The sequence below is a fragment of the Bos indicus genome, chromosome 3, assembly GCF_029378745.1.
Source record: "Bos indicus isolate NIAB-ARS_2022 breed Sahiwal x Tharparkar chromosome 3, NIAB-ARS_B.indTharparkar_mat_pri_1.0, whole genome shotgun sequence".
Lineage (NCBI taxonomy): Eukaryota > Metazoa > Chordata > Mammalia > Artiodactyla > Bovidae > Bos > Bos indicus.
The window spans coordinates 54,712,613-54,738,802 of record NC_091762.1 but is presented as its reverse complement, the minus strand read 5'-3'; the positions used below and the strand labels follow the sequence as shown (position 1 = coordinate 54,738,802).

The 26,190-nt window shown below is 40.6% G+C and overlaps 1 protein-coding gene across 2 annotated transcripts; it reads right to left on the bottom strand.

The window, feature by feature from the left end:
- Positions 1-314: 314 nt before the first annotated feature.
- Positions 315-25,934, bottom strand: LOC109556091 (guanylate-binding protein 2-like). Of its 2 annotated transcripts, none has more exons than XM_070779997.1 (11): positions 25,725-25,934; positions 19,036-19,239; positions 18,384-18,511; positions 16,517-16,626; positions 12,044-12,240; positions 11,458-11,700; positions 8,628-8,908; positions 7,017-7,229; positions 4,097-4,199; positions 3,131-3,324; positions 315-2,181 (listed from the first exon to the last, which is right to left on the bottom strand). In XM_070779997.1, the coding sequence occupies exons 2-11, from the start codon at positions 19,223-19,225 to the stop codon at positions 2,068-2,070; spliced, it is 1,773 nt and encodes a 590-aa protein (XP_070636098.1). In that variant the 5' UTR covers positions 19,226-19,239; positions 25,725-25,934; the 3' UTR covers positions 315-2,067. The 2 variants fall into 2 exon arrangements, with proteins under 2 accessions (XP_070636098.1, XP_019812694.2); XM_019957135.2 differs by having other exon boundaries at positions 19,036-19,244; positions 25,725-25,933.
- Positions 25,935-26,190: the final 256 nt, after the last annotated feature.

Genomic DNA, 26,190 nt, shown 5'->3' with positions numbered 1-26,190 from the left:
CATTCCATGGAATTCTCCAGGCCATAATACTGGAGTGGGTAGATATTCCCTTCTCCAAGGGACCTTCCCAACCTAGGGATTGAACCCAGGTGTCCTGCATTGCAGGCGAATTCTTTACCAGCTGAGCCACTAGGGAAGCCCAAGATGGAGACATAGCAACCCTCAATGCAACTTTTCATGGGGGGTTTATTTACTTCAGATGTAAAGGTGGAAGCATCCAATACTTAGAGCTGACATTGGTAGAGCATCTGACTTGTGATCTGGAGATCACTGTACCAGGTGGTAATGGGTGTGCTGTTTTCTCTGGTAATGGATGAGATGCCTTCCCGTGTGGTTGATATTATTCTTGGTGAAAGATCAGTAGAGTTTGACTCCCTTACCATCTTGGAGAATCTGTCTGCTACCTACCAGGCTTAAAAGTCATTTTCCTTTTAAGTTACTGAGAAGATACTGTTTTTTGCAGTGAGAACCTTAAGTGATACATGTCCTAAGACAATTGTGGTAGGTTAATAAAGTTATGACCAACCTAGATAGCATATTCAAAAGCAGAGACATTACTTTGCCAACAAAGGTCCGTCTAGTCAAGGCTATGGTTTTTCCTGTGGTCATGTATGGATGTGAGAGTTGGACTGTGAAGGAGGCTGAGCACCAAAGAATTGATGCTTTTGAACTGTGGTGTTGAAGAAGACTCTTGAGAGTCCCTTGGACTGCAAGGAGATCCAACCAGTCCATTCTAAAGGAGATCAGCTGTGGGATTTCTTTGGAAGGAATGATGCTAAAGCTGAAACTCCAGTACTTTGGCCACCTCATGCGCAGAATTGACTCATTGGAAAAGACTCTGATGCTGGGAGGGATTGGAGGCAGGAGGAGAAGGGGATGACAGAGGATGAGATGGCTGGATGGCATCACTGACTCGATGGACGTGAGTCTGAGTGAACTCCGGGAGTTGGTGATGGACAGGGAAGCCTGACGTGCTGCAATTCATGAGGTCACAAAGAGTTGGACATGACTGAGCGATTGAACTGAACTGAACTGAACTGAATATTTTTTGTATTAATGAATTATTTTTATTTTTATTGTTTTTTGTCCTTCCATACTAGCTAGATATTTGCCTTGAGTGGCTCCCAGCCTGTGATGTCATAGCAAACAGGAAGAAAGAAAAATGGAGTTAGGTAAGGTTTTGAAGAATTATAGTTATGATTCTCAGAGGAATAGAAAGGAATTTTGAGCTAAATTTTCCTTTTTGTGATTGTAGAAGTTATTCTTGGAACTGTGGGTGAGGGGAACTAAGAAAAGAAGAGTAAAATAGAGAGACATTTTGTGGCCTAGAAATGGGGCAGTAATTATCTAGAGGGATTCTCTAGACAAAGAAGGTTGAACATCCACTCATATATCCATTTCACACAGGTGCAAATAATGCCCCTACCAGTGTTCAGGAATCCCTTCAGTGACCATGGCAATGCAGCCTCCACCCAATGGAGAATTAAACACTGTCTGCACCCTGAAGTTAAATGTTCCAGGTCTCCCTTATTGGAAGCTGCCATGTGACCTAGAGACCACTTAACTGTGCTTAACTGAGCTTAACTGTGCTTCGTGACTTTGTACACTCCTGTCAGACTTTTCCTGTGTATACAACACTCCAACTCCATCCCAGTACCAAAGTAAATCCTTGAGTAAGACCTTGGAGCTGAGACTATCTAGAGGGGTGGTTTATGTGTGGGGAATAGACTACACTGAATAGAACACCTCTGATATCCCCAAATTCGATGTAAGTGTATCCCAATTACACAATTAAAATTCTCTCTAGAATCAATATGCATGATTTCAAACATAGGTTCTACTGAGGTATCATATTAGTCATTTATACTATATTTAATCATGAATTGAATTCTTCTGTAGGTTAAACACTGCCTTCACATTTTATTTCATCTTTGCAAACTTTAAGTCTCAATGAAAATGCATCTTATGACTTCAACTTTAGTGGCGATTGTTTGACATCTTGAAGTTGCTCATTTAACTTCTTCTTAACAGATAGAAGCTGGTTAGGAAATTATGGTCCTTAGGTTTTTAGAGAATATTACATGGTCCTCCTCTTTCCTGTTTCTTCTGGAGGGCTACAATCTCTTCCTGAAGTTTCATGCTTTCCTTTTGGAATCCCTCACGGAGAAGTCGTCCCTGTTCCTAAAAGGGAAAGTGGAGACTGAATACAACTTAAAACACTTCCCACATTTGCTAAATATATCTATATTAATCCCTCATGGGTTGTGAAACTTCTTTTTGAAATCTCTTCTTCCTTTAATTTTCATTATATCCCTCTTTCTTGAGTCTACTATCAAAATTTTTCTGGGATTTATTTAGCTTCAGAAATATTCTTCTCTTGTGGTTTCTAAAATATTAGTGACCCCTAGAATTAATTTTTTACCTCCTTCAACCTGAAACAACAGTCTTTAAAGAAAAACTGTCCTGTTCTATCTCAGCTCTATATCACATGATCTCCCAAATATATATCTAAGAAGGCAAGGAAGATGAAGGGACACCATAGGAAGGTTACTACAAAATTCAGAATCACAGGAGGTGTTTGATCAGGGAATTTAGTACAAGTCTCCAAATTTTTGTAGCAGAGATAACAGAAATAAGTTCAGGAGGTAAAGCCTACACTGGTCCATGCTCTATTACAGGGTAGACATCCCGACTCAGCATAGAGTTGGAGAACAGCCCAGAGATCAGGAAGAAACTAGCAGCCTGGGTATGTGGTTCATTGTATGATATGGAATCTCCTGATGGCTCAGATGGTAGAGAATCTGCCTGAACAGGAGACCTGGGTCGGGAAGATCCCCTGGAGAAGGAAATGGCAACCCACTCCAGTATTCTTGTCTGGAAAATCCCATGGACAGAGGAGTCTGGTAGGCTAGAGTCCATGGGGTCCAAAAGGGGTCGGGCACCACTTAGCAACTAAACAACAAGATAGACTTCAATAACCAGAGATGGTTAGGGGTAGAAGCAGTAAGGAAATGAAGTGTCTACTAGTGTTTGGGCTAGAACAGTCCTTAAACTGATATAATGCTCTAACTTCTAAGAGCTTTTGATTCAGCACAGTGGAAGATAGAATGGAGATGCTACAATTGAATACCTGAAGTTTAAGGGCTAGAACCCTCTCTTGGTCTGCTGTTAACTGGGCCCTCTCCTTTTCCATCTTCTCAGTCAGTTGCTTCACATGTTCCTGATAACTCGCTTCTTTTTCTTGCATCATCTGTTCACTCTTCTTTTGCATTTCCTCTAACATTTTGTTTGCAGCTTCTGCAGCTTCAGACTTCATACGTTCCACTTAAGAAGAAAAATAAGCAGAGAAATATGAGAATCTTAATTTATTTTTATAGCTTTATTTCTGCTTTCACCCTTTTTACTTGTTTGCTTATCTCATGAAGAAAGCCTCTTGTGTTCATTTTTGCACTGAACAATCAGAATCTGACTGCCAATGCAGGAGATGTGAGTTTGATCCCTTGGTGGAGATCCCCTGGAGGAGGGCATGGCAACCCACTCCAGTGTTCTTGCCTGGAGAATCCCATGGGCAGAGGAGCCTGGCAGGCTACAGTCCACGGGGTTGCAAGAGAGTTGGACACAAATTAGTGACTAAACAACAAGAATAAATCAGAAGACAGATGAATATAAATATTGGATAAGTAAAGAATCCTTTAAAAATATGAAATATACTTGCTATTTTTTTTGCACTATAGTAATATTTCAGGTGGATCGATGTGGCTAACATTAACATTTCTGGGGCTTTCTAACTATCTAGAGTGTTTTCACAGAGAAGGCAATGGCACCCCACTCCAGTCCTCTTGCCTGGAAAATCCTGAGGACGGAGGAGCCTGGTAGGCTACAGTCCATGGGGTCACAAAGAGTCGGACACTGAGAGACTTCACTTTCACTTTTCACTTTCTTGCATTGGAGAAGGAAATGGCAACCTACTCCAGTGTTCTTTCCTGGAGAATCCCAGGGACAGGGGAGCCTGGTGGGCTGCCATATATGGGGTGACACAGAGTTGGACACGACTGGAGCAACTTAGCAGCAGCAGAGTGTTTTCAGCTGTTCTCACCTTCAATCTCTTTCTCCTTTTCTGTCAGCGACTGATCAGTCTGTAGAAGTGCATCAGCCACACCCTCTTTGGAATCCAAATATTTCCTCAGTGTCTCTTCTGTCTATTGATGCAGACCAAGTTAAAATTAGGAAATAGAGACTATGGGTTAAAGGAAAACCTAGCAATACATATTTCAATTCAATTTCATTTTACCCATCTTAGAATTTATTAATGAATACTATTTCAAACTGGCTTAAAACCCAACTCTAGATCCACCCTCAAATTTGCTTCATTCTCAGTCACCCCAGTGTTAGAAATGTAATCAGTAAAGCTGATCTTCTAATTGTATGGATTACAAAACTTATGGCTGTTCTTTACATCAGCTAATGGTATTTGCTTTGGATTCAAAATAAAACCAGCAAGAGCCCATCAGTTGCAACCTATTTCTCCCAAACACACCGGTCCAAGATAGTATCTCTTCTTGCCTGGACCATGGTATTAGCATCATAATTGGTCTCCCTACTTCCTTCTATTCTTGCTCCCCTACAGTCTGATTTCCTGAGAGCAGCTAGCATCGTATCACTTTAAGAAGGATTACTTCACTCTGATGCACCAAATCCTCTGCTGATTTTCCAGCTCTTTTCAAGTAAAACTGAAACTGCTCTCAGGGCCCTCCAGGATACTACCTAGTTAGCCTCTGGCCTTGAACATCTCTCTGACCTCACCTCCTGCCATCTCTTTCTTTGCTCATTGCCCTCTTGCCACATTTGTTGGACATAAACCAATTCATCCTTCTGGGATTTTCTGTTGTTTGAAATTATCTTCTTCTAGATGATCGCTTGGCTTACTTCCTGACTTCCTTGAAGACTGTTGAAACAGCATCTCACCAGAGAGGCCCTCTCTAAAATCCTACATATAAAATAGGACCATGTTCCCTTCCTCTCCTAGGCCTGTACCCTACTTTATTTTTCTTCAGGGCGATTTTTATCTCTGCAAAAGCAGCTTCTAGAGTCACCCTAATATTTTTCTCCCCTTTGTTCTTAGTAATAGAACCCATTTTTTTTCCAATCAGGGCACATCATAGGCCATGATAACACACTGAATTTTTTTAGTCAACCTCTCTGATAGCTGGAGGTGGCCATATGATTAAAATTTGGCTAATACCACTTATGCAAAAGCCTTAAAGAGAGTTGATCCAGAGACCTTTTACTCTTCTGTTTTCCCCCTTTCTTCCCATCTGTAATATGGAAGGAATGGGTGAAACTCCAACAGCCATCTTACACCATGAATTGACCTTGAAGATGGAGGCTGGGTGCTAAGGTGCTTGAGCAGAACAGAAGGGAGTCTGGGAGCAGCATGATTGTGGAATTGTCATAGCAGCCTGGACCCCTCTGCCTTACTTCTTGTATATAAGAGAGAAAGAAACTTTTGTGTTAAGACACTCTTGATTTTTTTTAAATAATATGTGCCCAAACTTAATTCTAACTGATATAACCTGAGTATACTGGCACAGAAGCATACTTATGAGCCCAGAGTTTCCTATTAGTGTTTCCATTTTAGCTGTACCACTTATTACCTGTACATCTTAGGTGAGTTATTTTACTTCCTTCAGTTTTCTTATTTATAAAATGAGGACATTGATACTTCATAGTGCTTTTGTGAGGATTGAATGAGTTAAACCCATTTGTTTCCTAACACAAAATAAGGTCTATATGTGAACTGTTATTATTATTAGATTTTCTGTAAGCTATACTTTGTTGATTGCTGATGAATACTTTGAAAGAACTTGCTTGTTTTTAAACTGCACTAATCCCAGCTTACTCCTTGGAAGAAAAGTTATGACCAACATAGATAGCATATTGAAAAGCAGAGACACTACTTTGCCAACAAAGGTCCATCTAGTCAAGGCTACGGTTTTTCTAGTAGTCAAGTATGGATGTGAGAATTGGACTGTGAAGAAAGCTGAGCGCCGAAGAATTGATGCTATTGAACTGTGGTGTTGGAGAAGACTCTTGAGAGTCCCTTGGACTGCAAGGAGATCCAACCAGTCCATTCTAAAGGAGATCAGCCCTGGGTGTTCTTTGGAGGGAATAATGCTAAAGCTGAAACTCCAGTACTTTGGCCACCTCATGCGAAGAGTTGACTCATTGGAAAAGATCCTGATGCTGGGACGGATTGGAGGCAGGAGGAGAAGGGGATGACAGCAGATGAGATGGCTGGATGGTCTCACAGACTCGACGGACGTGAGTCGGAGTGAACTCCAGGAGTTGGTGATGGACAGGGAGGCCTGGTGTGCTGTGATTCATGGGGTCGAAAAGAGTAGGACATGACTGAGTGACTGAACTTAACTGAATCCCAGTTATTGGAGAAGGCAATGGTACCCCACTCCAGTACTCTTGCCTGGAAAATCCCATGGACAGAGGAGCCTGGTAGGCTGCAGTCCATGGGGTGGCGAAGAGTCGGACACAACTGAGAGACTTCACTTTCACTTTTTGCTTTCATGCACTGGAGAAGGAAATGGCAACCCACTCCAGTGTTCTTGCCTGGAGAATCCCAGGGACGGGGGAGCCTGGTGGGTTGCTGTCTATGGGGTCACACAGAGTCGGACACGACTGAAGCGACTTAGCAGCAGCAGCAGCAATCCCAGTTATAGACATATTGTTAGGCCTGAGTAGAGAATTGTTGGATGATAGAGTGACTAAACTATTGAATAAATTCTGCAAGAGTTTTTGAGGGCTCCCATCTGTGCCTCCAAGAAGCACTACCATGGAATGAACCTGCTCTTCACTTCATGGTAGTCTGTCCTACTGAATAAACCAGTGAATAGTCAATGAAAGCCACAGGCACCATTTACCCATTGCATTTTTGTTGTTCCCACTGTAGTTTGAAAGAGTCACTTCAGCGAGGCCCCAGAAAAGGTGATCAGTTTGTACTTTACCTGTACCCCCTTTCTGGGGACCTGGTGGTACTTATTCTTCAGCTCATTCATCTTCTTAATAAATAAATAATAACCTCCTGGTTTAGAAAATTTTCCCTGCTTCACATCTTCATATAGAGGATGAAAAATGTCCTGAATTAAAGCCATGCAGTAATCTGAGGATGCTTTCATGTTTTGTTTACAAAAGTCATCTCGCTTTGCTTCTAACTTGTCCTGTGAGGTGAAAAATAGCACAAATGGCACCGTAAGCAATGATGAGAATGTGAACCAATGTGGATTACTGGGAAATGCTTCTCCTGCAGAGAATGTGGCACATAAATATAACACAGCCCTCACCATGTTGGGAGAGTCTAGACAACTCTTCAATAGAATGCTGGTTTAAAAAATGCATCTACTTCTCCTTGTGTTTATCTGAAGCTTTTTTTGCTATGGTTTTTTAGCTTCAGAGAATGATTCTCAAAGCATAAACACTGCTCATTTGAAAGTTCTCTTTTTAAGTTCCTAATAGTTTACCACACAATTGTGCAGTATGATAGGCCTGCAGGAAGTTCCTGGTTCTGCCAATTTGTGACTTAGTGGCACTCAATCTTCATGAAATGAGATGTCTTTGTTGGTAAAACACAGGAAATTGTATCTATCTCATAGATTCCCTGTCAGGATTATATGCAGTGGTATAAAGTGTTAAGCCCAGTGACTTCTTTATAAGTGCTCAAAGGGTCAATGATTAGTGGTATGTTCTTTAAAATAATAGTACTTTTGCATATTTTCTCAATAAAAGGCTAAAGAAGGTAATGGAGATTGTACTGCAGTTAATGTCTGTATGGAGAAAGCCTACAGAGCAGCACTTTTTACCTACATTCAATTCTAGAAGAGAATTTCATGTTTCTTTGGTCTAGAAAGACATCCAAAGCCTGCTGACCTTCACTATTTAGTTTCATCAGAACCTGTGAAAGCAGGAAGGTATGATTTGTAAAATTCTGCCCTACAAGTCAGGGAAGGAATTGTCATCTGTCAAATGATAATTTGTCATACAACAATCCTTCCTCAATTTGGAAGAACTCAGACTTGAGTCCTCAAATAGCATGCTAATGATTGATTTCTCCTTCTTGTCTTTCTGAATATTTATTGTTGCTTTACATTAAACACAAAAAGTTTTTAGGGTTTTCACAAAGAAGCGAATCCTTCTATGTTATTAGCAGGGAATATGAAAGCACTGTGTCTTTGACTAACTCTAAATTAAAAAATAAATTAAAATAATCTTACATAAATACAGTGTTACAGTTTACTTGTTTGATTAAAATATGACATCTATAGGGTAGAGATTAATAGATGAGGATATTTTTAATAACCACAGTTGGTCGTGGTACCATAGTCTCCAGGACTAAGGCTAAGAATAGTCTGTTCTTTTAGTAAAGAGTGCAAATGAGTACATATAACTGAGGGCTGCTATCCTTGGGTCTGGGAGGACTACTTATAGCGAGAAAGGCTTATTCACATTGTTGTATGGAAGAAACCAATACAATATTGTAAAGCAATTATCTTCCAATTAAAAACAAAAAAGAGAAAGGCCCAGATTTTTCTTCCTCTCATTAACCAGAATAGCAAACATACCCCTAATTTTTTCTGAAACACTTGGTCCACATCCTTGAAAGAGTTCTTCATGAAGACTTCAATGGCCTCTTTCTCAGTGGCCCTGTGCAGGTCCAGCAGTTCCTGGAGGGTTTCCGTGGGCAACTTCAGCTTCTGGCCCATCTGCTGGTCATAGTGGGCAATGGCCTTTTGCACTGCAGCCAAGTTCTCGATCTCGGCCAAGGCCAGGACTGCACTCTCCAAGCAGGGCAGATCCCCACTGCTGATGGAATTGACATAGGTCAGCACCAGGCTCTCTAGTCCTATGAAAGGGAATTTAAAAAAACAGTGACTAAGAGTTGGTGAGACAGAGGAACAAGCTGTGTTAGTTTAGTCCTGAGCATGCAAATTTAATCATTCTGAGTCAACTGATAGTGCACTTTTTATGCTTTTCCAGTGTTACAAACAGTAGTTTTAAGAATTTTTAAGAAGAATTGTGATGGGATATTTTGCTACTCTCTAGGTTCAGAATAGTTCAAAGCTTCCCTTTCCTCCTTCTTCCTTCACCTAAATGGAAGCTATTGGAATGAATGGGTTAGAGTAAGGCTATTTTGCAGACAAGATGGTAAGTCTTAATCTTTTCTTAGCCTTCCTGAATCTCCCTTCTTTTTTTAATGAATTCCTCTTCCTTTCTCAATTCTAAGTAATATAAAGGTCAAGGAGACATTTTAATTTACACAAGCACATGTGTGTGTAAATGTAAGTGTACATGTGATGCATCTCACTAGTTCTGTTTCTGGCCTAAATAAGGGAGTTTTCCTAGATATTCTTTCATCAGAATTCCATGCAGTGTGATCAATTCATCCAAGTTTTCCAGGGAATTCTGGTTTTAACACTGAAAGTCTTACATACCAGGAAATCGCAGCCTTGGGAAAACTGGAGTGGTTTGTGGCCCTACAACTACTAGTTCTTGACTACAATAAGCTATCACCTCATACTGGTCAGAATGCCATTGTTCAAAGGTCTACAAATAGCAAATGCTGGAGAGGGTGTGAAGAAAAGGTGGCCCTCATACACTGTTGGTGGGAATGTAAATTGATGCAGTCACTATGGAGAACATTATGGAGGTTCCCTAAAAAATGAAAAATAGAGTCCTCTTATGACCCTGAAACCCTAATCTTGGGCATATATACAGAGAAAACTATTATATGAAAAGATGCATGCACACCAATCTTAATAGAAGCACTATTTATAATAGTCAGGACATGCATGCATGCTCAGTCACTTTAGTCATGTCTGAGTCTGAGACACTATGGATTGTAGCCCACAAGACCCCTCTGTCCTTGGGATTCTCCAGACATGAATACTGGAGTGGGTTGCTGTACCCTCCTCCAGGGGAATCTTCCTGACTCAGGGATCAAACCTAGGTCTCCCACATTGCAAGTGGATTCTTTACCACTGAGCCACCAGGGAAGCCCCAGTCAGGACATAGAAGCAACCAAATGTCCATCAACAATGAATGGATAAAGAAGATATGGTACATATATATAATGGAATATTACCCAGCCATAAAAATGAAATAATGTGCTTTGCAGCAATATAAATGGGCCTAGAGATTATCACACTAAATGAAATAATCAAACAGTGAAAGACAAATATCATATGATATCACTTATATGCATGTGTGCTAAGTCACTTCAGTCATGTCTGACTTTTTGTGACCCTGTGGACTGGACCCTGCCAGAGTCCTCTGTCCATGGGATTCTCTAGGCAAGAATACTGGTGTGGGTTGCCATTTCCTCCACCAGGGGATCTTCCCAACCCAAGTGGTTGAACTCAAGCCTCATTGCCTCCTGCATTGGCAGGAAGGAAAATCAATACTAAATAATCCAGATCTAAACAACTTCATCCATTCTGGAAAGCTATTCTGGATATTTCTTTTAGTAAATAACATCTGTTCAAGTAGTTGCTTAAGCTCAGAATCCTGGAGTTAAGCTTAACACTGCCATATCATTACTTCCACACACCCACATGCCTTCCATCATCAAAATTTATCGATTTGATATTCAAAATATGTGAGGATTCTGTTAATTTTGACAGTCTCTATTGCTACTATCTTAGCCTACATAGTCACCATTTATTATAAAATATTTCAAGTACCATTCATCTTCTTGTTGCTTCATGCACATCCCTCTAGCATGTTATCTATAAAACATCCTGAAGGACTGTATGAAACATAAATTACATATCTTTACCTCTTTGCCTGTCATTCCTCAAGATCTTTTCACTGGGCTCAGACTTTAACCTCCTTGAAGTCACCCGCAGGTCCTTTCAGGTATGGTTCCCTGTACTTATCAGTGTTTAATCATTAGGTTTACATAAATTGTTTAAGTACCTTTTGTTCCCATCATGTTGGAATGGAGATTATGCCCAGTGGTTGGTACATGGTAGGCACTCCTAATCAGAGTGCCTAATCACACATTTTTGCATTGATTAACAAGAGAATTGTGTTAAGGTGAGAAGCAAAGCCTCACATACATGGAATATTTGCCTTTTCCTGACTTTGTCAATAATACACCTCTCCTGGAAGGAATTTCATAAAAATGGAGTTGAGAAGTTGGTGGAGAAGCTTACTACACCAGGATTAGATTCTAGGTCTTTTTCTTTATTCATCTGACTCATGTGAATATTAGATAATATCAGAAATAGTTTTAGTTCATATGTAAAATTCACAATGTGACCCTTGCAGTGTGTTTTCCTTGGCATCATTAGACTCTGTATTTGTCAGAAGTAATCCTCATGCCTCCCAATTCTGTTGTCCATAATGGCTGTAGGAAAGTCCAGGTAAGGAAAGAGAGTAAGAGGGACTCACGAGGCCCATTGACTGTGATACCGCCTGAGAGAGTCTTGGCCTTGGAATGGCTGAGGATGTAGAAGCAGAAGTCTGCAACTTGTTCTCTGAATTCAGGGTTCAAATCTTCCTCCTGTAGCTGCTCCAGGTGGATGAGGTACTTCCTATGAGCAGGCCGATCAAAGATGAAGCACTTTTTCTCTGGGAAGAACTTTCGGATACATAACCGAGGTTCATTAAAGTTTTTAGTTTTTTTATCATTTCCTAGAGGAAAGAAAATTAGAGGTTTTACATCTTCAGGCTACTTCAAATATATACCCTTCAACTTTGTAATTTGCACAAATCCTATATAAAGAGGTAAAAATTAACTAATCATGGATCAGACCCAATAATTAAAGGGGTAGAGAAATGAAATTTCTTTCCTTCTCCAAGAAGGAAGTAACTTAAAATTAGATTGCACTGATTTATCTAAGAAACATTTCATTTCTTCTAATAGAGCAGCCAGGATAACAAAGTTATAAAATTATAATTTTCAGCATCTGCATTGAAATGGTCATTCTGATACTGTTTTCTCTTTTTTTGTTTGCCAACCATGAGTCCCAATAACCTTGTTTTAGCTTCAGTGAATTCTCCAGGTACTCATCAGCAGTGATGGGTTGTCCATCTGCTTCCAGCTCCAGGGAGAAATCTCTCAGAGTCCACACAAAGTCTGGAAAAAAGCTCACAAAGTTGGCTGAGTCTTGGACCTCATGTTTATCAGGCGAGGATTTTGCCCTGATTCGACGTGTCAGCTCTGTCACATAGCTGGGATGCTAATATAGGAAAACTGCAGAAAAGGAGTAGCACTTTTTATGCTATACTGTTCCCCAAATATCTAAAATAATTTTTCTTGATTAGCTCATTCATTCATTCCACAAACATTTATTGAGCAATTACTATAAACCAGGAATTGTCCTAGGGACAAATAACATTGCAATGAGTGAGAAAATGCTACCATCTACATTCTAGTGAGGGCTTCCCTAGTGGCTCAGAAAGTAAAGAATCTGCCTGCATTGCAGGAGACCCAGGTATGATTACTGGGTTAGGAAGATTCCCTGGAGAGTGGAATGGCAACCCACTCCAGTATTATTGCCTGGAGAATTCCATGGCCAGAGGAGCCTGGCTGGCTACAGTCTATGGGGTCGCAAAGAGTAGGACACGACTGAGTGACTAACACACACACACACACACACATTCTGGAGAGGGGGACAGATGATAAACAAGTAAACAAAAATATAATAAACCTGAGATACTGATAATAGTTGCCTTGAAGAAAAATGAACCTCAGCTAAACTTTAGAGAATAACTGTGTATCTGTGCATGGTGCTGGTTTATATGGTGGTTCAGGTAAATTCATTCTGAGGTGATCATTGTGCAGAAATCTAAATGAACTGAGAGAGGCTTCCATGTACTAATCCACTGGAGAAACCTTCCTGGCAGAGGAAATAGCTCCTGCAAAACCTCAGAGGGGAAACCACTGAGTGTGTCTAACATACAGCAGGGAGGCCAGCGTGGCTAGGGAAGAAGCCTTAGAATAGCTAAGGTCCAGACTATGTAGGCACTGTAGGCCACAGAAAGTGTTTGAATTTTAATCTTAATTTAATAGGAAGCCACTGAGAAGCTTTAAATTGAGAGGGAAATATGACCTAATGTTTGTTTTTAAAACAAAAACTGGCAGGTGCTGTACCTAGGAGAGGCAAGAGAGAAGAGAAAGAGAAGCTTAGGCAGTTAAGAAGATAACCTGGAGGTGAGAAGATGGAAGCTTAAACTGAAATTACCATTGAAGAAGTGGTGGGAATTAGCCAGCCTGGGCAAATACCTATGACAGGGGAGCTGACCAGACTGCAAGCGATAGTTTGTAGGATATAAAGAAAGGAATTGTCTAGGATGAATACTAAGCTTTTGATCCAAAAATCTCTATGAGTGCTATGGAAATTTACTGCGATGTTGAAGGAGTACTTTTGGTCAAAAATTTAAGACTTTTCTAGAGATAATTCCACACATGTATGGACAGCTTATCTTTGACAAAGGAAGCAAAAATATACAATGGAGAAAAGATAGTCTCTTTAAGTGCTGGGAAAACTGCTCAACCACACATAAAAGAATGAAACTAGAACACTTTCTAACACCATACACAAAAATAAACTCGAAATGGATTAAAGATATAAGTGTAAGACCAGAAACTATAAAACTCTATAGAGGAAACTATAAACTATAAACTCTTAGAGGAAAACATAGGAAGAACATTCAATAACATAAATCACAGCAAGATCTTCTATGACCCACCTCCCAGAGTAATGGAAATAAAACCAAAAATAAACAAATGGGACTTATAACTTAAAAGCTTTTGCACAATGAAGGAAACTATAAGCAAGGTGAAAAGACAGCCTTCAGAATGGGATAAAATAATAGCAAATGAAACAGCTGACAAACATTTAATCTCCAAAATATTCAAGAAGCTCATGCAGCTCAATACAGAAAAAGCAAACAATCCAGTCAAAAAGTAGGCAAAAGAATTAAACAGAGATTTCTCCAAAGAAGACATATAGATGGTTAATAAACACATGAAAAGATGCTCAACATCACTCATTATTAGACAAATGCAAATCAAAACCACAATGAGGTATCATCTCATGCCAGTCAGAATGGCCATCATCAAAATGTCCACAAACAATAAATGCTAGAGAGGGTGTGGAGAAAAGGGAACTCTTTTACACTGTTGGTGGGAATGCAAACTGGTACAGCCACTATGGAGAACAGTGTGGAGTTTCCTTAAAAAACTGGGAATAGACATGCCGTATGACCCAGCGATCTCACTGCTGGGCATACACCCCCAAAGAAACCCAAATTGAAAGAGACACATGTACCCCAATGTTCATTGCAGCACTATTTACAATAACTAGGATATGGAAGCAACCTAGATGTTCATTGGCAGATGAATGGATAAGGAAGTTGCAGTACATATACTCAATGGAATATTACTCAGCTATAAAAAGGAACACATTTGAGTCAGTTCTAATGAGGTGAATAAAACAGGAGCCTATTATACAGAGTGAAGTAGTCAGAAAGAGAAACACAAATACTGTATATTATTGCATATATGTGGAATTTAGAAAGATAATAATGATGATCCTATATGGAGGGCAGCAAAAGAGAAACAGATGTAAAGAACAGACTTTTGGAGTCTGTGGGAGAAGGCCAGGGTGGGATGATTTGAAAGAATAGCATTGAAACATGTATATTACCATAGGTAAAATAGATGGTCAGTGCAATTCGATGCATGTAGCAGGACAACCAAAGCTGGTGCTCTGGGATAATGCAGAGGGATGGGGTGGGGAGGGAGGAGGGAACGGGGGTTCAGGATAGGGGGACACATGTGTAACCATGGCTGATTAATGTCAATGTATGGCAAAAACTGTCACAACATTGTAAAGTAATTATCCTCCAATTAAAATATATTAATTTTTAAAAAAAGAATCCCCCATGTATTTCTACTTTAGTAGTGCCAGAAGCATGATAATATTCAATTCATTATAGTCACTTAAATATTTAAGACTTTTGTGTTATTTTTGCATGTTAAGTTTGAGATGTTTCTTACACATCTAAATGGAGACTTATAATCAACTAGATACACAATTTTGTACCTGAGAGTGGTGGTCATGATTGCTTATACAAATGTCATGGTAACTGACATAAAGGTGCTAGTGAAAGTCCGAGGCTGGATGAGATGGACTAGGGACTAAGAAAAGAAGAATAGAAGCCCAAGAAGCAAAGAACCACCATTCCTAAAGGCCAAGAAGAAGCTGAATGAGAACTTGAGTTTTAGAGGATACCAAGGGTTTGTCAATGGATATTTGTAGGGGGAGGTGATCAAATATGACTGCAGTTTTGTCCCCTGAGGTGGACCCAGGCAATTGAAGTATGCTCACCCTCTTCTCCATCTTTGGAATATGCATTGCACTTGCCTTCCCCATGCTGGAAGCCGCACACGGACACAGCCTCCTTGAGATAGTAATGTGGTGCTAAAACCATCTGGACTGTGTACTCACCAGGTCCAGTTTAGGCGTCTATAGAGACCTTTAAAATTTGGTGGGTGGGTGTGGAAATCTGTTAATCTTCCAGTCACCTAAGAAAGCATGCTGTTGCTACTGCTGCTAAGTCGCTTCAGTCGTGTCCGACTCTGTGCGACCCCACAGACGGCAGCCCACCAGGCTCCCCCATCCCTGGGATTCTCCAGGCAAGATCACTGGAGTGGGTTGCCACTTCCTTCTCCAATGCATGAAAATGAAAAGTGAAAGTGAAGTCGCTCAGTTGTGTCTGACTCTTCACAACCCCATGGACTGCAGCCTACCAGGCTCCTCTGTCCGTAGGATTTTCCAGGCAAGAGTACTGGAGTGGGGTGCCATGGCTTTCTCTGCTAAGAAAGCATACCTAAGTAAATTCCCTTGCTTATTAAACCTCCCACCTGCCAATCTCAAGTGATCTGCCATCCTCTTTTGTCTCTCCTTACTGTCTGGGTGAGCTTCCCAGGTGGTACCAGTGTTAGTAAGGGTACCAGGGTTAGTAAGGGTACCAGGATTAGTAAGACCCTCTGGAGGAGGGCACGGCAATCCACTCCAGAATTATTGCCTGGAGAATCCCTTCGACAAACCAGCCTGGTGGGCTACAGTCCATAGAATCACAAACAATCAGACATGACTGATCGACTTAGCACACACACTCATACATGGTATCTAGGGACTGGGGTCAGCTTCAGATTACGCATAGGAAGCTCCTGAGGAGATTGTGACCCAAAAATATTAACTCAGATAGAAGGCATACAGAATCTTGTGCAGCTAAGTGTCTGAGGATGATGTGTGATTAGAAAGGCTTGGGCTTCTGGTGGTGATTGAGGTAAACAGGTATGGTGAGCATAAACATAATGGGGTTCATTAAGAAGGGGATTCCTGAATTCTTCTGCAGTGGACCACCAGTGTAATTGTTGATAAAATGAAGCTGTTCTTTTCTAGATTTTATGTTATCTAGTCCACAAAAAGGATACTGTAGTTGGTCCATGGCCTGCTGATTGATGGTTCCTATGCTGTTGTATACAAAGGTGCTGCTCAGGAGAACCGCCAGGGCAAAGATCCAGGAGTCATTCTGGTTGTCTCCCTAGAAGTCATTGGAGAAGCCACGCCAAGTAACTAAGAGCACATGATTCCAGTTCAGATGGACAGACTCTGAACCCAGCTGTCTCTATCTGGAAACACATTAATCATTTCCCTATGCAAAGTTTTATCCATCTGTATATGATTTTAAAAACATAAAATCAATGGTGTAGTGAAATTTAAATAAGACTTTATATAACTGCATATGAGAGTGTAAAGCAAATAAGCACTTGATCAGGTAATAGAATTCAAACCTATCTCCTGAACTGAGATTATGATCTTCTATTCCCATGACATATCATGATGAAGCACCTTTTAAACAGTAGTTAAAATGTACCCGTACATCATGAGAAACGCTGGACTGGAAGAAACACAAGCTGGAATCAAGATTGCCAGGAGAAATATCAATAACCTCAGATATGCAGATGACACCACCCTTATGGCAGAAAGTGAAGAGGAACAAAAAAGCCTCTTGATGAAAGTGAAAGTGGAGAGTGAAAAAGTTGGCTTAAAGCTCAACATTCAGAAAATGAAGATCATGGCATCCGGTCCCATCACTTCATGGGAAATAGATGGGGAAACAGTGGAAACGGTGTCAGACTTTATTTTTGGGGGCTCCAAAATCACTGCAGATGGTGACTTCAGCCATGAAATTAAAAGACACTTCTTCCTTGGAAGGAAAGTTATGACCAACCTAGATAGCATATTGAAAAGCAGAGACATTACTTTGCCAACAAAGGTCCGTCTAGTCAAGGCTATGGTTTTTCCTGTGGTCATGTATGGATGTGAGAGTTGGACTGTGAAAAAGGCTGAGCGCCGAAGAATGGATGCTTTTGAACTGTGGTGTTGGAGAAGACTCTTGAGAGTCCCTTGGACTGCAAGGAGGTCCAACCAGTCCATTCTGAAGGAGATCAGCCGTGGGATTTCTTTGGAAGGAATGATGCTAAAGCTGAAACTCCAGTACTTTGGCCACCTCATGAAGAGAGTTGACCCTTTGGAAAAGACTCTGATGCTAGGAGGGATTGGGGGCAGGAGGAGAAGGGGACGATAGAGGATGAGATGGCTGGATGGCATCACTGACTTGATGGACGTGAGTCTGAGTGAACTCCAGGAGATGGTGATGGACAGGGAGGCCTGGCGTGCTGCAATTCACGGGGTCGCAAAGAGTCGGACATGACTGAGTGACTGAACTGAACTGAACTGAACTGAAGAGTAGTAATATATGATCCTTTATGAACAAAGCTGTTGTTATCAGGTCTTATACTCTGCTTCTCTCACTAATCTTACAGCTGCGGATAACTCTGTTTCCACCATCTTTCTGGATTCCCACTCTGACAAATCAGACATGTTTATAAACTTTCTAGTTAGGTTTAGATGCACCTTCCATAGCTTTATTAGAACATTTTCCTACAATATGAAAGGAAATGACTTAAAAAGTCATCAGGCATTATTTTATGGGTTACAAAAATATCAGTGGGCCTTACTGACCACTCTCAATGCTTATATGTGTGGCCAAGATATGCAACAATTCTTAAATTAGCCTATTGTTCTCATACTTAGTGTTTAGTGCTCTCACATAAAGCTCACTTTGGATTGCTTCAAATTGCATTTGAGGTCAAATCTTGAGCACAAACAAGTAATAAAATAAAAAAAAATACATTAATAGTATATGTTTGAAGCACAATTCAAAGGGTGGGAAGTGATAGTGAGAGAAGGGCTACTGATTTGACATAAACAGGATTAGAAGATTTATTTCTTTACCTTCTCCACATCCCCCAGACCCTCGGTATCAAGCAGAACCAGAGTATGGTCTGGCTTCTTGGGATGAGGCACACACCACATCCAGATGCCCTTCGTGTGAGACTGCACCGTGGAGCCCAGAGAGAAGCCTGCAAGGGGGCATGGGGAAAATAGAGGATGGATTTTTAATAGCAGGTGGATTGGATCTGGAAATTGAGACATTAGGTAATAAAGTCAAGGTTTAAAGAAATAAATGAAAGCATAATCAATATTGATCTTAATTATGAGAAAAAGAGAGAATTGAGAACATTCAGTACAAACTGAAATTTTTGTATTACCTTAGAGATCACTATAAGCTTGATGTTAATCCACATACATGTTAATAAATGTTTTATTGTTTATTATTATCTGTGTTAGTTTTATTTATAACTACTGTACTCCTTTCAGAAAGATACATTTATACTTTAAAGAGAAAGTTAAGGCAAAGTGGGAAGAAAGAGTCTACTCTTAACATCCAGCACAGAATGAATGCTAGAAGCCCATCACTAAAATGAAAATTAGCTTTCAATATCCCTCCCAGGTCTCTCCCTTCCTCTCCTCACATCACCATGCTGCACTCTGGGAGTGTGGGTGGACAGAAGGGACTTGGCTGGGCTCTGCTGGTGTCACTCACCCTTGTTCTTCCCGGCCAGCTTGTTCATCAGGTAGGACTTGCCTGTGCGGTAGAGGCCCACGATAGCCACCACCACAACAGGCTGCCTGATGGCAGACAGGATCTTCAGAGCTTCTGGATTAACCAGCAGTCTCCCATTAATATTCTCAATGAGGCACTCTGGGCCTGGCATGTGGATCTCTGAGGCCATGTCCAGGGTGCCCTCTGATCTTCAAGGGAAAAGATGGTATGGAAAGCAACATTTAGTCAGTGAGCTGAGTGAGAACTTTACAGTTAGGACCAAAATTTGGTTTTCTTCTTGAACTTTTTTCCTTATGTGTTTTAAAAAGCCCAATGGCCTCTTTAATCTTGTCCTATAGACTAGCCCACTGGGTCTCTTTAAAAATAACTTTATTTTGAAGGAGGTTACCCTTACACAAAAGCATACATTGGATACAGAGAACTTCCATATGCCATTTCCCCAGCTATCCTGTTATTAATATCTTATGTAACCACAGACAATGATTGAAAGAGGACTTTCATATTGAAACAATACTATTAACTAAGCTACACACTTTTCCCCATGTCATCAGTTTTCCTTTTGTCCTAGTTGTTTTTGTCCTCTCTTACCTTTTGTTCCTAGTGTCCTTTTCTGATCCAGGATGCAATTCAGGATCCTTTGTCACATTCACTCATTACCTTTGCTTAGTCTTCTCTCATCATTGGCAGTTCTTCATTTTTATTTTGTCTCTCATGACATTGTCATGTTAGAAGAGTATTGGCCTGTCATTTTGCAAAATATCCCTCTGTTTGGGTTTTTCTTATGGTTCCTCATAATTAGATTGAGGTTATATTTTTCCCTTTTTTGGCAAGAATGCCATGGTTGTGATGTTCTGCCAGTCTCGGTGTATCATATCAAAGGTTTCATAGTGTCTAGAGAACATACTCTGGTGCTGTAATGTTAACTCTGCTCACTTAGTTTAGGTGTTGCCTGCCAGATTTCTCCACTGTAAAGTTACAGTTACCTCCTTGTAATTAAAAAGGTTAACAGGGGGGGATATATTTTTGAGATTGCAGATATATTCTCCTCAAAGTTTCATATCATTTTTTCAGTACTGATTTTAGCATCCACTAATAATGATTCCTGCTTGTAACAGTTATTACTGTGGCGCTTGACTGTAGGTCATTTGTACTTCACCATTCCTTCAACATTAGCTGAGGTTCTACTTCAAACAAGAGCTATCCCTTCTCTATTTTTTTTCCTCGTTTAATTATTTAGTTGTATCAGTATAGACTCATAGATATTTATTTTATTTTATTCTGTCGGGTTTAGTACTTTACTATCATTCCCTTGTGGCTCAGAAGTAAAGAATCCGCCTGCTAAGAAGGAAAGGCAGGTTCAAACCCTGGGTCGGAAAGATCCGGGAGAAGGAAATGGTAACATACTCCAGTATTCTTGCCCAGAAAATCCCATGGATAGAGGAACCTGGGAGGCTATAGTCCACCGGGTCACAAAAGGTCAGACACAACTTAGTGACTAAACAACAACAAACAAATTATTATTTACTTACTGCTTAATTTGCCCCAGATTTGTTTTTTGAGAGCTTCTTCGACCTGGCTCCTGGGTCGTTTGGCCATGCTTCCATCATATTCTAAGCACTTTTTTACTTTGTGGCACCACAAGGTATTCCTGGTCCATCTTGTACTTTGTCTGAGTCAGCTCTAGATTTGGCCATTTCTCCCAGAAACCCTGATTCCTTTCTTTGGATAACAGAACTTTGATGCCAGGATATAACACTAGGTGTGTACCTTATTTCTGGGTCTCCTAAGTGGGCCAAATTCAGAAATACATGTATGAATACTAGCACACGTGGATACATCTGTATTTATTTCTGTCTTTGTGTATACAGCCTTAATTTCCTGCTGATGTTTTTAATTGGAGGATAATTGCTTTACAATGTTGTGTTGGTTTCTGTTGTATAACAGCATGAATCATTCATAAGCACATACATATCCCCTCCCTTCTGACCCTCGCTCTCACCCCACCATCCCACCCCTCTAGGTTGTCAGAGTGCCAGGCTGGACTCCCTATGTTATATACTGCTCATGTTTCTTATTGCAGTTCAACACAACAGGAATTACTCAAGCTTTACCTTTACTCCATACTCTGACTATGAAAGCCACAGCTCTTATTATCATAAATTTGCTTATGTGCTCAGTCCTAGTATATGTATAAAGTAGTTTCAAAGTTGCTAATCCATATCTTGGTGATAAATAGATTTACTAATTAAAGTACATTATTAAGATACAGTATTTTTTGTCTTTAACCTAATATATATAGTCAAAACACTGTATTCTGAAATTCTTAGATTTGTTCTTTCCTTTCTCATCCTCTTGAGCTGTTATTCATTTGTAACACAGTCAGTTTCATTTGTTACTATTTGTGCTTTATTTAGGACTCCCCCACATCTTGGTTGGGCTTCTGTGGTAGCTCAGAACCCGCCTGCCATGTGGGAGACCTGGGTTCAGTCCCTGGGTTGGGAAGATCCCCCAGAGAAAGAAATGGCTACCCACTCCACTATTCTTGCTTGGAGAATTCCATGGACAGAGGAGTCTCGCAAGCTACAGTCCATAACGTTGCAAAGAGTTGGACATGACTAAATGACTAACATTTTCACTTATTTCACATCTTGGTTAATTTTAGTATGTGATTATTTTTTGAGTATGTGAAACATTATGTAGTTGTGAGAGTCAGAGCTTTCCAAAAAGGTATACTCAGAGAAATGTCACTTTGTCTTCATCTGGTCACTCCATTCCTGTTCCACCCTTCTATTCTTGAAAGCTCAGTAGTGTTCAACTCTGTGCGACCCCATGTAGCCCACCAGGCTCCTCTGCCCATGGGATTTCTATTCTTACTACCTCATAATCACCCATTCTCTGAAAATAAACCCATCTCATTAGTTTCTGGTTGATATTTCCTAGATATTCTTTCCATAAATCAGATATATTTTCTTATTCACATTTTTAATTAGAAAGATCACATTTTACAAATATATGGAAATCACTCTATATCACTTCATAGAAAGCTTGCTCATTCTTTTTGATGGGTGTCTACTCCATTAAATGTATATACCATAGTTTTTAACCACTCCTATGTGTGGGCACTTAGATTGCTTCTGCAGCTAAGTCACTTCAGTCATGTCCAACTCTGTGTGACACCAGAGACAGCAGCCCACCTGGCTCCACCGTCCCCAGGACTCTCCAGGCAAGAACACTGGAGTGGGTTGCCATTTCCTTCTCCAATGCATGAAAGCAAAAAGTGAAAGTGAAGTCGCTCAGTCATGTCCGACTCCTAGCGACCCCATGGACCACAGCCCACCAGGCTCCTCTGTCCATGGGATTTTCCAGGCAAGAGTACTGGAGTGGGGTGCCATTGCCTTCTCCGAGATTGCTTCTAGTGTTTTTCAATTACACTGCCGCAATGAATAACCCTGCTTTCATATTGCAGCTGTTTCTTCAGAATAGATTCTTGGGAATGTGGTTGCTCTGTTAAAAGGCAAGAATATAGACTTTTATTGATTATTGCCAAATTCTTTTCTAGAAGAAGGGTATCAGTCAGTTCAGTTGCTCAGTCCTGTCCAACTCTGTGACCCCATGAATCACAGCACGCCAGGCCTCCCTGTCCATCACCAACTCCCGGAGTTCACTCAGACTCCTGTCCCTCGAGTCAGTGATGCCATCCAGCCATCTTATCCTCTGTCATCCCCTTCTCCTCCTGCCCCCAATCCCTCCCAGCATCAGAGTCTTTTCCAATGAGTCAGCTCTTCACATGAGGTGGCCAAAGTACTGGAGTTTCAGCTTTAGCATCATTCCTTCCAAAGAAATCCCAGGGCTGATCTCCTTCAGAATGGACTGGTTGGATGTCCTTGCAGTCCAAGGGACTCTCAAGGGTCTTCTCCAACACCACAGTTCAAAAGCATCAATTATTCGGCGCTCAGCTATCGTCACAGTCCAACACTCACATCCATTCATGACCACTAGAAAACCATAGCCTTGACTAGACGGACCTCTGTTGGCAAAGTAATGTCTCTGTTTTTCAACATGCTATCTAGGTTGGTCATAACTTTTCTTCCAAGGAGTAATTGTCTTTTAATTTCATGGCTGCAGTCACCATCTGCAGTGATTTTGGAGCCCCAAAAAATAAAGTCTGACACTATTTCCGCATCTATTTCCCATGAAGTGATGGGACCAGATGCCATGATCTTCGTTTTCTGAATGTTGAGCTTTAAGCCAACTTTTTCATTCTCCACTTTCACTTTCATCAAGAGGCTTTTTAGTTCCTCTTCACTTTCTGCCATAAGGGTGGTGTCATACCAGACAGCATTTCCACTGGCTCAGCTTGTATCACATTTCCATAACATGGAGATTTATTTTCCTTGTATCTCACATCTTCTGACTTCATTACAAAATTTCCCTTCAAAGCTTCTCACCTTCAAATTTTAATATTTGGACAGGACACCCTGAGCTGTCTCACCTCAGGCATATATAATAGGCAGCCTGCTTCTGGGGAATATTATGTCAAACATTTATATAATGTGAAACACATGCCATCCTAACCCAGTCTTGGACCTGATTTCTCCCAAGTCTGTTCCTGGGCAAACTCTGGATCAGACTGAGACTCAGAGTCTCCAGTGGCTTCCTCCTCTCAGGGACGGGCACTGCTGAGCTGCCATAGTCTACCCTATCTAGTGACTCACTGGTTCTTAACCATTGATCTGCATCTGAATTCATGTGTTTTTGTCCAAGACTGATACCTCTAATCTGAATCTCACTCTTCATGACAAATTAAAATTACAATGGAGTAATCATAGTTCAGACATGCAAAACTAGAGTTGAGTGCCATTAAGAATTTAGTCTAAGACATATCCTAGCACCATGAAAAGCTTGAATTTTCTCTGACCTGTATCACACCTAAGGACAGCATCAGCTGTATTTGGGACAACATCTGCTACTTGCAACTTTATGGTTCAGGATTCCTTCCTCCCCCCACCTTGGGGAACTTTAAAACCATTTCAGCGATTTAAACCAATTTAAAATCAATTCAGTAACCAATTCAGGGCCTTACTTTTTGCCTTAATTATAATCCTTAACACAGAATTGTAAATAACTGGTCTTAGTTTTGACCTTACTAAACTTTTTCTCTTTTGTAGTCAATAGGAACACAAGTTTTTAAGTGCTTCTTGAACTTGTCTCCCAGGCTGCAGTCCTAATAAACCTTGAGTAAAACACCTCTTCATTTTAATCAGGTCACAGTTTCTGAAATTTTTGTTAACACTCTATATTTCACTTAATTATGTTACCAAAATTTGACCTCCTTGGTTTTGAAGATCCATTCATTATTATCTCCGCATATATCAACTGGCATATTGCTTTTAATTACCTCAGGTAATGAAGCTAGTCTTATGAAACATGATCTTATAAACGATCATGTTTCCTCTCTGAATTCTGTTCTATATAAAGTATTTATTTAGATGATTTTAGTCATAACCTCTTTAACCAGGACTTGATGATCTGATCATTTTATAGCATTAAGAGAAATTGAAGTTTTCTTTTAGTAATGCCCTACTTACCTTGTTAACTTCAGTGTCTCAATCCCTGTAACTGGAAGTGATCATGATAAAACTTTTATTAACTTTTTGAGATATCAACAAAGACAGTCTAAGGGATGCTGGTTTTTATTCTTATCCTATAAGAAAGCATGATTGCTTCTATTATGGTTGATTACTTCTGACTCTGGCTGAAGACTGGAATCTTATATGATGCCAGTCTTGCCACCTACCTGGCTCCCCATTTCTCTGCTGCTGCTGCTAAGTCGCTTCAGTCGTGTCTGACTCTGTGCGACCCCATAGGACGGCAGCCCACCAGGCTCCCCCGTCCCTGGGATTCTCCAGGCAAGAACACTGGAGTGGGTTGCCATTTCCTTCTCCAATGCATGAAAGTGAGAAGTGAAAGTGAAGTTGCTCAGTCGTGTCCAACTCTTAGCGACCCCATGGACTGCAGCCTACCAAGCTCCTCCATCCATGGGACTTTTCGGGCAAGAGTACTGGAGTAGGGTGCCATTGCCTTCTCCGATTTCTCTAGGGGTGGCTAAAAAAAAAAAGCTTTTTTTTTTTTTTTCCTATGACAGTACTGTACTCATTTCCTCTTACAACAGTGGCCCACCAGGACTGCTGGCAAGAAGATTGTCTGGTTTTAACATGAGACATAGCACTTTCATAAAATGAGAATCAATCAGTTACTGACCAGAAAAAGTGGCTGCACAAAGATTTGTAAGCCCCCAAATTACAATAACCTGTAGCCTTTTTTTGTAGACCCCAAGTTCTAGCACTTTGACAGTTTGCAATAAAGACAGAAGTGAACCCTGAGCTTTAGTTAGTGGGTTTTATCAAAGATAAATAAAGACAATTTAATAAAGTATCAAGAAAGAATCTTGAAGCATTCCTGGCTCTCAGTTTAGACTCTGCCTCTGCTGGAACCTAATTCAACACAGAGCTCAGCAGTGGGCACTTAAAGGACACCCTGCTGCCCAACATCAGACTTTCATCTGAACCCATGACAGATCAGGCTCTGCGCAGCCTGTCTTGGTATGATTGCTTTAGAGAAAGTGTGCTGCCTCCCATAAATCTCTTCCCACCCAGCCTCAGTCTTACCCGGTGGAGAGATCCTGTAGAGATGAGCAGAAAGCTGCCTCAACTGGAAGGTTAGAAGAGCTTGTCCTCTTCGTGTTTCTTCTGAGTTTGCTTTCACTATTCTCTCTCACTGGCAATTTGGGCTTTATTTTATCCCTCCAATCTCCTGGGGCTTCTCAGATTTTCCACACCCAATGATAAGAAAGTGAAACTATCAGGCAATGTCTGCAAAGAAATAGACAGCACTGAAACTCAAAGTAGGATCTAACGCTACAAAGGAAATGCGAGAGCTATGCTAGTGAGAGAGCGTGACATGATTTCTCAACTGGAACCTTTAACTTTTATAATTAGAAAATGTCTTAGAGACTGCTGAAAAGAAAAATCAGAGAAATATCCATTGGATCAATTAAAATAATGCTGTTTATTTCTTGTTTGGAGACAGTTTGAAAAGTATTAGGATGAGAAAACCTACTATAATGATTTTCTA